Source organism: Gouania willdenowi, chromosome 6 (genome assembly GCF_900634775.1).
Source record: "Gouania willdenowi chromosome 6, fGouWil2.1, whole genome shotgun sequence".
In the NCBI taxonomy this organism is placed as follows: domain Eukaryota; kingdom Metazoa; phylum Chordata; class Actinopteri; order Blenniiformes; family Gobiesocidae; genus Gouania; species Gouania willdenowi.
In genome coordinates this window covers 52,560,680-52,573,564 of record NC_041049.1, presented here as the reverse complement: position 1 = coordinate 52,573,564, position 12,885 = coordinate 52,560,680, and the positions used below count along the sequence as shown (strand labels likewise).

At 36.9% G+C, this 12,885-nt stretch overlaps 1 protein-coding gene across 1 annotated transcript in view; it reads left to right on the top strand.

The window, feature by feature from the left end:
- cdh13 (cadherin 13, H-cadherin (heart)) overlaps window positions 1–12,885 on the top strand; it is a 411,437-nt gene that overhangs the window by 310,849 nt on the left and 87,703 nt on the right. The window contains exon 9 of the mRNA XM_028451185.1: window positions 6,020–6,160. Coding sequence (XP_028306986.1) covers window positions 6,020–6,160 — 141 coding nt within the window. The remainder of the gene's footprint in view (window positions 1–6,019; window positions 6,161–12,885) is intronic.

The window sequence follows — 12,885 nt, the reverse complement described above, 5'->3', positions numbered from 1 at the left end:
TGTTTATTGTCTTGCTCTTCTCACTATCTCTTCAGAGCAGCTGCTTCTTTGGCAGAGGTTTGTCACATGAGCTGCCCCTGCCTGTGCACCTTTCCTTCTGACATAGCAGAGGCAGTAAATATCTACCTATAAAAGCAAGGAACGTCTGTGTCCATGTGGAGCAAATATCTCCCTGACGCAGTGTCTGATCGACCTGAAACTTTGTGAACGGCTTCCAAATACCCCGAGTGTGTGCATCCGTAATTTTGGAGTAATCTGGTTATTCCAAAATCCATTTAAAACCAATTTGAAATGACCAAGCCACACTGTGGAACTCCTGTCAAATGTTGTCTTAGAACACTGATGATGTCACCAACAGTGATGTCATCGGTGTTCCGAGAATGTTCAAACTGATGTCATCAACAGTGTTCTATTATATGCTAATGCTAAGCTAATGCAGTCGAGGCCCTCTGTCTGTACACAATAACTTTAAAAGCTATGAATGGATTTTTATGAAATTTTCAGGAAATGTTGATCAGGGGTCAAGGAACGGCTGAATAAATTTTGGTGATGTTCTGGCTACCAAAAGAAATAAAAAAAAAAAAGAAAAATATATATATATATCCCATTCATTTTCCCATCCACACTGTGGAACTCCTGTCAAAAACATTGTTTTGGAAAACTGATGATGTCATCAACAGTGACTTCATCATCAGTGTTCTATTCTATGCTAACGCTAAGCTAATGCAGTGCAAAGGTGTTTGTCTGTACACGATGACATGAAAAGTTATGAAGGGATTTTGATGAAATTTTCCAGAAATGTTGATAATGGGTCAAGGAACAGCTGATTTTAGTGATGTTCTGGCTACCAAAAGAAAAGAAAAAAAAATAAAAAAAAAAAAATATATATATATATATATATATATATATATATATATATATATATATCTATATCCCATTAATTTTCCCATCCACACTGTGGAACTCCTGTTAATGTCAATATGAATACATACCTCAGACAGGCACTGTACTAGTATTACAAAAGTGAAATATGGGGTAATTCCTTGTTTCTTTTTAAAAAAAGAAAAAATCCAAGCAGCTAACTGTGATCACAAACAAATCATTGTGATATCTCAAACACTAGTCAAATTATAGCTTGAGTGTAAAATTCTGATATTTTTCAACATGTGTGGTGTTTATGGGGGGGCAGGGGTAGCATTGCGCCCCTAGTGGTCAGAAGTTTGCATTACAGTTTTCCCAAATTCATTTGAAAAAAATACAATCCTCAATATAATATACATACATTTTGGCGTTGCGCAATTCTTCACAATGTAAATGGTGAAGTGACTGCATCTACCAGTTCATGTATGGTACTGCAGCAGAAAGTGGCCACTGGCCTGAACTTATCATGAATTTACAACATTAAATGGCACGTTGACACAATTTTTTGTTGTCAACATTATCAATTACTGTATGTTACTAATCATTTTTGCATTATTGTATATGTTACACACCTTGTGGTTGGCGAAGAATCGCAAAATCCACCTATGCTCTTCAAACATCACATGCAACTACCATGACTCCAAAATTTTTATCAACTTTGATGTATTTAGTATATTGTTTACAACACTATTATAAGTTATTCTGACACACACAGTGCACCTGCAAAGCACAAGATTGGTGTAAAGCACAAATGAGCCCAATTGTTTGCTGAAAAACAGTAGTATCTACCATAATTAGGCTCCACAGCAGAGGTTGACTTTGTGGTCAACCCAAAATCACCTTTTCTTTTTTAGTGCATTCTGTAATTCTGATTGATTTTCACCACTTTTTCTTGCATTTGTTGATAGAGCTGGATCCAACACCTGTTCATCAGGGGAAATGAGGTCATGATGCATGTGTTTGACTGTGTTTCTTCTTTTAAAAGAAAATAAAATCATTCTGGCTATGGATCCATTTAAAAACATGCTAATTAAAAAGTTGTGTGATCGCAAAATGTTCTTTATTTATGCAGGAGCTCATTTTAATTAAAGCACCGGGAACGATTAAACAAATGATACTAAATAAATCCCTGAACCCTCTTTTACTAACCACATTACACACACATAGCAAATTAATGAATCACTGAGTGTACCTGCACTTTACTGTAAAACCACCTCATTACATTTATTTGTGATTGCTGGTTATCTTTAACAGTGGGGGGAGGGGGGAAGTAGGATTTAAAAATAAAATAAAGTCAAATATATGCGTGTGTGTGAGATTTTTCTTGTATGAGGCGGTGCATGCAGGTTGTGCAATGAGGTGAGAATCATGCGTGCTCTCTGAGGTGAATCGCTAATGCAGAGGAGGGCACCAGGAGCGTTTTCTGCGAGACAGATGGATGACGTTTATTAGGCCTGTGACAGTTCACACCCCCAAAAGGATGAATACACTGCAGCAGATGAATAAATGTTTGCCTTTCTCTCTCTCCTCCTATTTATACATTGGAAATACTGTTTTGATTAGATGTGAATTATGGCAACTAACGGTCATTAATCCTGTGATTATTAGGAATGTCATCATTTCAGTACAAATAGAGAACTATATCAGTGCTTTTGTTATTTGGATAGTGGATATCCAGTCTAGGTTTTTGCCTTCTAGATCATACAAATGTATTTTGTAATTGCACTGCATGGAATGCAGAATTCAAGACTTAAAAACATGAGTTATAATAGCATTATTTGACTTTACTTTGACCTGTATTTACTATGTTTAAAACTGACTGTTTTTTTACAATAAAAAAAAAGACACGTATAACATCCCTGTACAGATTATGTTGAGTTTGGCATTTCAAGCAGTAGCTTTTTAACCTTGAGCTCTGATGCCCCAAAGCATTGTGTGCATGTGCATGTGTGTGAACCAGCTAAAGCTCTAGGAATTAAAAAAAAAAAATTTAAAAAAAAATGTATGTGTACTGACACTTTGATCTCGTAACGCACAGCTTTAGGGGCATTTCTTCCTGTTTTTACATTTAAAGTGAAATTATTTTTTTTTCCTCCGACCTTTCCCTTGAAGATAGTGTTTGCATTAGCATGTGAAGAGTCAAATTAGCTGTGAAGCTATCAAATGGTGCAGAGCAGCTCTTTATTTTTTATTTTTTTAGATTATTATTGTTTCATTATTTATTGTTGGACACAACACATTATTAACTAGTTAATGCTCAATTTACTAAAGTTTTGTCAATTGGCGCATTGTTTATAACTTATTGACATTAATCGACCGGACGTATTGGGCACACCAGAGCTGGAATCTTTTTTTACTGCCAACAACACATTTATTTCCAATTTTACTCACATCTGTCGTCTTGTACCACCATCCAAACACTGAAGGTCACCTCATTACTGCCATTGTGAAATCATATTTTCATGCACTATTTTCACCGGCGTTTATTACTTTTGAAAACGGTTTTCGGAAGTATGTTGGTCAGTTTGTGTGTTTGTTTGTTTGTGTTTGTTTGTTTGTGTTTGTTTGTTTGTTTGTGTTTGTTTGTTTGTTTGTGTTTGTTTGTTTGTGTTTGTTTGTTTGTGTACACAATAACTTGAAAAGTTATGAACGGATTTTGATGAAATTTTCCGAAAATGTTGATAATGGGTCAAGGAACAGTTGATGACATTTTGGGTGTTTGTTACACATTAAAGTGAGCAGGCTCACACACACACACACACACAGACTGACCAACGTACTTCCAAAAACTGTTTTTATTTTGGAACAGTGTCTTCGTGGAGACGTACGGATCTGATTGGCAGTCTGAGCTAAACGAGCGCGGGTTCATTTATTTGTTTGATGTTCTGTTAGCAGAACATCAAAAGTTTGGATTATGAAAATATTTTAACCAAAGATAGTCCTTAAGCAATGGAAGATTCCATTTAATTTTGGTGGGGATCAGATCAATATACTGATTCTGGATCAGTTTGAAATAGTGAAAAATCCCAATCATTTGCCAAAATGAAAAAAAAATGTACTGAATATCTCGGTTCATAATTGACCGATCTTTATAAAATCGGACTCAGTTATGTCGGGTTGGTTCCTTAATTATCCCGCAAAGTTCCATCTGGATTGGATCAAGATTGAGCATTTTATCTTGATTTTTCTACAATAAAAATGGGGGTGCCTATTACTTTCCCCCTCACTAAGCAATCACACATAAATTTAATTAGATGGTTTTACAGTAAAGTACAGGCACACTCAGTGATTCATTGGTTTGCTATGTGTGTGTAATGTGGTTAGTAAAAAAAAGGGTTTGTTTAATCGTCCCCTGTACTTTAATTATAATGAGCTCCCACACAAATAAAGAACATTTTGCGATCACGCAGCTTGTTAAATAGCATGTTTTTAAATGGATTCATAGCCAGAATGATTTTGACTTTTTTTGCTTTTAAAATAAGAAACTAATTCAACCACATGCATCATGACCTGGTGTTGGATCCAGCTCTAACAACAAATGCAAAAAAGGGGTAAAAATCAACCAGAAATACAGAATGCACTACAAATAAGGCATTTTTGGGTTTAGTGCTTTCATACAACACATGTTTACCAAGTCACCACAAAGTCAACCTCTGCTGTGGAACTGGATGATTGTAGATGCTACTATTTTTCAGCAAATAATCATGCTCATTTGTGTTTTACATAAGAAAAGCATTGTGTTCCATCTGAATCGGATCAAGATTGAGCATTTTATCTTGATTATTCTAAAATAAAAATGGGGGTGCCCCTACATTTGTACCTACTGTATCATTTTTACACCTAAAGATTGCACTTTCAGTTGTACTTGTATTTGTGCAGTGACAAAGACATTCAACTCAATTCATTCGATGCAGACAACATGACATTTACACTTATTTATACTCCACATCCATGTGTCACTAATAACAAACATCAGGTAGCTGGTGCAGGGTGTGAGCCAGGAGACACAATCAATAACGTCATGCACATAATATAAATATAAATGTATAACAGATTTTTTGTGATATATCCGACCATCATTATTGAATGTATTGATTTGACTCAATATACTGTATGTACTGTATGCATATCTGCAAAGTCTGTGTACCCTTTGTTCTTTGGTTATTTTATTTTAAAACCAAATCACAATTACAAATTAACACAGTGTGGTCATTTAGTTTTACTGACTTAAAACCAAACCCAGACAAGCAGCATTTTTCTGTTTTAAAATTAAATCTTGTTCTGTTTGTGATATTTGGATATTTACGGGAAACTATGGCAAGAGTTTCATATTTTAATCTCACCAGTAGAGGGGACCCACAGACGGGACTTTTACTCTGCTGCATATGATAAAAATGATGTTGTAGCATGTTGTCCACCTCACACCGATGTCAAAGAAGCGTTGTTTGTGTGTTGATGACGTTTCATCAACACACAAGGAGGAGGAATAGACGTTAGAACTTTTTTGACACTTGTGCAAAAGCAATTACAGCTTTTTTAGGGCAGTAAAAATTTTTTTTTTTTACATTATAATACCACTAGCCACTAACGGCAGTCAACAAACGAGGAGCACCAGTAGATTCGTTACACCACATCCGGTTCCTTTAATTGCATATCGTGCATGTTTTACATGACATCCATTTTTATTTTATTTTTTTAATTAATAATGTTTCTATTCACCAGTTCGTCAGTAATGTGACTTATGGCTTTCTCCTGCTTTGTATAGGAGTTAAAGTCTGCACCCGTCTGTGGGTCCACTCTGTGTGGTGAGATTAAAACATGAAGCTCTCGTCCATAGTTTCCCTTAAATATCCAAATACCACACAAACGGAACAAGATTTAATTTTAAAACAGACAAACGCTGCTTGTCTGGATTTGGATTTTTTTGTAATTATGTTCAGGTTTTAAGTCAGTAAAACTAAATAAAAACACTGATTATTTGTCTTTTTGATTTGGTTTTAAAACAGAAAAACAAAAGAATGAAAGGTACACGGATTCTGCAAAAATGGTTGTAGCATTCTGTTTACCACTCCTGTAATTCTGAATATTTCCTCTCCAGACTCTCCCGACTACAACCTATGAGTTGGAGATTGTGGCCAAGGATATGGCTGGAAGTGAAGTGGGCCTTACAGGAACCGCCACGGCAACCATCACCATCACTGATAAGAATGACCATGCTCCAGAGTTCACACATCCTCTGGTGAGAAACATCACCCTCACATCCTTGTTTGTATTCCCACTGTGCTCGCATGCAACTTCTATTACTAACGTGGAGGAACATGGCATTGTTTACCCCTCCAGGAAGGCAAGAGGTTATTCATGTGTTTGAGATAAGTTCATTCCAGTTCTTCAACGAATCAGTGGCCAAAAGTTTAAGAAAAAGATTAAATGTATCTTCTTGCAGAAACCAAAATATTAAAAAGATTTAGCGTGTGCGTGTGATAGGCTGACATCCTGTCCTATTTGTGTGACGCTGATGCCCAATCCCATCTGACCAAGAGTGAAAGGCATAATGAACCCTTTCCAGGAGTTTCCCCTATGCTTTTCAGGGTTAACAGATACAGATATGTTCATGGCCCCAATGGGACTTAAACCTACACTATCTGCACTATGAAGCAGTGATGCTAAAATAAGCAGCACAAAGAGGCCAAAAGGTAAAGGTTTTTAGGAAAAAAAGACAAAGTAGATAAGAAGGTGTAGAGAAGATGATTTGTATTATATTTGATATTTTGTGGAATGAATCAAGAAAATCCTAATATTAAAATGAATATTTCTGTAGTTCTGAGCTATTTCTTGAACACTGTGAGTTTTCAGATGGTATAATTAATGTTCCGAATTAACAAAGGTGTAAAGAGTACTGATATATCCTGGACTGTTACTTGATTGAAATTGTACTCAAGTACAAGTAAGTCATACATAAAATAGTCAAGTAAAAATTACCTCAATTAAAAAGCACTCAAAGTAAAAGTTACTAGTTACTTTCACCCCCCACGTTTACAGTAAACATCTCATAGACCAAGCACAGAACCTGGGGGGACAGAGCTTTCTCTGTCGCTGCCCCCACCCTCTGGAACTCCCTCCCAAGTGTGCAACAATCTGCCACTGCACCGACCTTCCATCTTTCAAATCACTTTCCAAAATTCACCTGTTTCTCTCAGCTTTTAACGTTTAACTTTAGTCATATTTTCTTCAATCAATGTATTGTTGTTTTTATGCTGGAAAGTGTTTTTGAGTGTCTCGAAAAGTGCTTTTAAATTAAATGTATTATTATTATTATTATTATTATTATTATTATTATTATTATTATTATTATTATTTATTAACTTAAAAAGGAACAGACCAAATCTTGCATTATTGGAACCTAATTTGTTTTCCACAAAAGCATCTGTAGAAGATAAAAGGTTTCTCAAAACATACAATTATTTTTTCTTTGAATAAAATAACACCAATGAGTCCAATTGAGTCCATGGCTAAATTTACGCACTCTAAAACTGAGAAAATAACCTCTAATGTGCGTAATGGTTGATGTGAAGCATTTGATTGTCTGGTCATTTCATTTTATGTAGTTTCTCAATGTTCAATGATCATTTTAAAAACAAATGAATCGTAATTTAGTTAGTAATGGTTGGGTGTAGAAATGAAACAAATTACTTTACTCCTTTTAAAATGTTCTGAAGTATAAGAAAAACTACTGATTTAGAAATATACTCAAAACTACAACCATCAAAGCAACTCAATTACAGTAACGTACAGTAAGTACTTGTAATCAGTTACTTTCACCTCTGTAAATTAATGTTTGAATCAGAAAAGCTAACTTTGATGTCATTCATACAACACAAGTAAGAACTATTGAAATATAAATGAATTAGACAGTTTAGAAGAAGAAAAAAATCTAAATTGTACAGCGTGGTTAAAGGTGCATTCTGCAACTCTTATAAAAGTGACTTTTTGTCATATTTACGAAAGCTGTCACTATTTAAGGACAGCTTTACATCAAACTAGTAGTTTGCATGAAAAAAACAGCTGCACATGCTGCCTTTGGCAGATTGCCAGAATGATTGCCAGAACGTTTTTTTTTTTTTACAGTGTATGGTCTGGAAGAGTCGGCATGGAAATGGTAACTTTTCTTCTTGAAAGATAATTACTGGTGCTTGATTTACATTACGTTTGTTATTTGTAGTTGTTACACTAGAACTCTGTGGTGCATGTGTTGTTCATGTGCTCGTAGCAGCCTCTGTGTGAGCTGCTGTAAGTGACACTGTGTTGCTGCTGCTGAGGTGTGTGCACATGGAGAGGAGCTCTGTAGTAATATGCTTTTAACAGAGCATGTTCTATTACTCTGATGTTTTTGTCTGGCTAACGTTAGCTTGTTAGCTCCTCTGAGGGAGGGACTTTGGAAAGTTAGGAGGCAGGGCAAGAGAGAAGCGGGGAGGGAGGGGGAGAGAGGGATCTGAGAGTCGCGGACTGCAAGTACATCCTAGAGATTACTTGTGAAATTTTGATGGAAGTGAGGATAAAAGTGTTGTGGTGAATGTTTTTGTTGTTGTTTTTTTCCCCTAAATAAAAATCCTTAGTGTTTTTCTGGTGTTTTTAAGAAGTTAGGATTTTTATATTTCTATGATTGAGTGATTTTTATTTATTTTTTGGCAACATACTGTATGTGAATGTGTAAGACATAATGAGAAACCAATCCGTTAGGGGATTAGACAAATCTTACACAATCCTTTTTGGTCAAACATGTATTTCTGATTATTGAAGCAGTGGTTTTGTTTTGTCTATATTAGCTTTACTTTAGACAGTTTTATTTGTGTCACGCTCAGTTGCCCTGCATGCACTGCTGCCTGCACAGATCCTGCACACTTCCGTCACCCAAATCAAGAACTCGTCGAGGTCACAGTGACCTTAGCTTTCTTTCATAGCAATCATTCTGTCCTTGTCTGCTGACGATAAAGCTCAGGAAAAACAAGCCCAGAGCAGATCAGAGCGTGTGCGGCGAACGTATGTGACATGTAATAACACATCACCGAAACTGGGTGATATGGGTGCAGTGTCAAGATAAGAAAAAGCTTCTGCAGGAGTGGGAGTAAACGTGTTGTGGTTCAGTAATGGTTTGTTTAGTCAGCAAGCCTTAAGGCATTAGTTAAAAGCTAGCGCAGTAAAGTGGTGCCTGTCTGCTCCACAGCAAGGATGTAAAGTATGTTGCCAGAAAAAAGAGGAAAAAACACAATTAGTACTACCCTGCACTCAGATCTCATCCCTCAGTCTCATCTCTAACTGAGTAAAAAAAACCCAGCAGGAAGAATGAGCTGTGGTGAAATAGACCCCCCACTGAGCCCTGAGGAGAAGCTAACACACCCCAATGTTTTACTTTTTTCTCTCATTGAGCTTAACTCTCAGCTGTTGTCAGGTTTTCAGATACATCCTGTTTTTCCACAGCTAAGCCTTCCTTACAACCCTCCCATGATGCATCGGGGTGTCAAGGGACCTTGTAAGGTGCACGGCTCAGATGTGAAATGTTACAGCTCAGAGGGCTTGGCAGGGCCTTGCAGAGTGCACCGAGTCTGTGTCCCAGTTAATGTTCTCATTTCTCACCAGGAGGAAATCCCTTTAACCGTGTGGAGAAATGGGTCTTTTATAAAACAAGTGTTTGAGGACACTAAGCTCTCTTATAAATCCTCCAGCCTCCAGTGTTCCTCACTGCTTCCAACCTGCCAATTAATCTCTGTAACTATCTTAGCTGACCACGATTATATTACCAGTGATCTTGTTTTACGTGTGTTTTGCTAGGGAGAATGTGTCAGTCACAACTGCCGAGCTTATTCTGTATAAATTTATCATATCAACGCTTTTAGTCTGTTCAAAGAAGTTCTCCGAAAATCCTCTGTCGCTGCCTTTTCCTGAAGGCTCTACCTCCTGCCAAGCAGATGCAGTTTTAAAAGCTAAGCTTACAGCTTGTGAGCAGAACTCAAGCTGAGAAGGAAAGGAAGAGCTCAACAAGGATGAGTAGGAAACAGATTGCTTAACAAAAGATGCACGAAAAAAGAGAACGAAGAAAAAGCTGTTTCGTTTGTTGGGAAATTGTGAAGTATGACTAGTTTGATTTAGCAAGCAATTTCTTCATAAATGAGGTTGTTTCTGTTTTTCTGGAAGTCTACTGACGAAGGCTTATTATGCATAGTAATCCATTTAATGCAAAGGCATTCATGAATAAAGATGCATTCAAAATCACCGAATGATTTCCTCTCCTTTTAAAAAAAAAAAACATACCTCAAATCACTGATGATTCACTTGTTGCTAAGGATTTGGGTTTTTTTAGGTTGAGATTCAAATTGAATTATCATTTCCAATAAAAGACAAGATAGATGTACAAGTGCAACAAATTACTGTTAGAGCAATCCAGTAGATGTCATATCAAAAATATACAAAATACTATAACCAAATTTATAAATAGAATATTAATATGGATCAATAATGCAGTATAAATAGACAGTATACAGTTAAAATTTACAATAAGTTGAAAGTGACATAGAATACAAATAAAGCATTGTTATGTATGAGTTTTCGAATGTTTTTTTTTTTAAATGTCGCCTGAAAAAAAACCTAACCATTTGGTTAGAATCGGTAAATTCAGTGATTATTTCTACGTTGAGATTGTTGAGTTCCTTTTACCTCCATTGATTCACAAGCACTCCTGCAGTCTGCCTCGTCACCCCTCTCGACGGGCGATAACCGTCTACGTATATTATGTCTATTTGTTGATCAAGAAAACAAAACCTGTTAATTTTTTCAGTTAATTATCTTGGCGAAACGGTCGATGTCCGATTCTTGATATCACTTGATATTTTAGTCAATATCGGCCAATACCGATAACCTGCCGATAGTATCATTCATCACTACTACATGTGCATATCTTTTCAGTCTACAAAATATAACAGTATTGTAGTTGAGGGACCCACTTCTTTTTCTTTTTTTTTTAAAGAATTCAACCAACCAAATTTAGTTTTTCAAAAATAGCTGTTGAAAACACACATATAATCTTTCTTATGACATATATATATATATATATTTCTGTGCAACAGGCATTTCACAGCATGCCTATCTAAAAAAAGTCCAACATGAGACATTAAGTATTTAATTATTTTTGACGAGCTGTCCACGACCCACCCAGTACAGGTCAGCGACCCACTTTTGGTTCCCGACCCACCAGTTGAGAACCACTGATTTAGATCATTAGTTAAACACAGAGATTCCTTCTGCTTGGCCAACCCTTGACAATATATAACTCTAAAGGTATTAAACTAATCACAAAGCAGCCATGAAATGATTTGTTTGATTAAAATTTTCCTAAAAATGATAAACTGCTCAAAGCAAGCACTTATGCAATATTAAATTCCACAATCATGACATGACAAAGAAAAACAAGAAGATCAATCTCAGTGTTTTTAGTAAGCGACAGCAGAGGTAGTGGCACAGCTTGCCACCTGCCTTTTATTCTCCAATTGCTTCGTCTCAAAGATGATCGATTGAGACACCAGTCTGCTTTTTATCGATCTCAAACTGATTTTTATTCTTTGCTTCTACTCTTCCTGATTAAATCACTTTTGCCTGTTAAGCCTGATTCATTTTCAAAGCAAGGTCTAACTCCTGAGGACCAACATGGAAACACGGAGCATGTGGTATTTCCTAAGGTTGATCGTCTACAGTGTCAGTCATGTTTGCTCTTGTAGTGAAGAGATTTATTTCCTTATATAACAGCCAATAGCAGCTGGATTATTGTCATCACTCTGTGTTTACTTCTTGTCTTATGTGAAGCATCTGTGGGATTTTCAGGTCTATTGAATCTGGTATTATGCTCTTTAGCTCACAGTGTACCAACTGAACTTGTGGAGATTGTTGAAGTCTTGCACCAGCTGATGCAGTAACAGAGTGGACGCTGACACACTACTGCGTCACCTCTGGCACTTCACGTCTCTTGGCTTCTGTGCTATTTCATGCTTCCTTGTCACCCAATATCAAGATTTCCACGTTATTCTTGTCCTCTAAACTTCCATGGACTTTCTCCGGCTGGGTTAATTCCATGCCATTGTCTGACTGAACCTATTTCCACAATGCTCTTTATAACAAAACCATTACGGGCTTTATCACACCTGTCACTCAAGCAGGTTGACAACCAGTGCCTTGTTACGCTCCCTCGTTTGGCCTGTCTCTCGGAGGTTCTCCGTCATTCGCACTACTCCCCGTGCCTTTGATGATGACCACCAGTATGTGCTTCCCAAAAATTCATCTTGCCCACTAACAAAGATGTTAGTGCTGATGGGTGTAAAACAAGCCATAGGGCAGCGGGGGCCTGTCACTGCCAGTCTGTTTGTCAGAATGGCTAACGGGTGTCACGGATTAGTCTTGGCCTCGCATGGCTGCTTCACTAGCTCTGAGATAAACAGTGCTTTACACTGGGTGATTCTGTGGCATGGCTCGCCCAAAAGTCTCCATCACAGAGAGGAAGAGACATGGAGCAATTTGTTGCTGTGTGTCAAGTTGGATGACAGTTGCTTGTGTGTCTTGGAGGTGTATGTGATGATGACACAAACGCACAGTTTTAAAATGGTACGTACAAAATAATGTAATTCATATATTTGCTCTGTCTTATAGTAGCTAATCCGGTGCTAATGACTAACCTAGCTGATTAGGATGCAGGGCCGGGCAAACAAGGGATCGTTTTCTAGTCTGAAAGGTGTGTCAGAGAAACTAATTATCGACATGATTCTCCCTTTTGAGCTTCAAATACATCAGATGTTATATCTTATTCTAATTATGTCTTATTCTAATGATGCTGGTCACAGTAATGATTTGCTGTTTCATTAAAAAAAATTATGTTGCCATATTGATTTTTGTAGCAGTAGTAAAGAGGTGACGAGGTAATTGCTT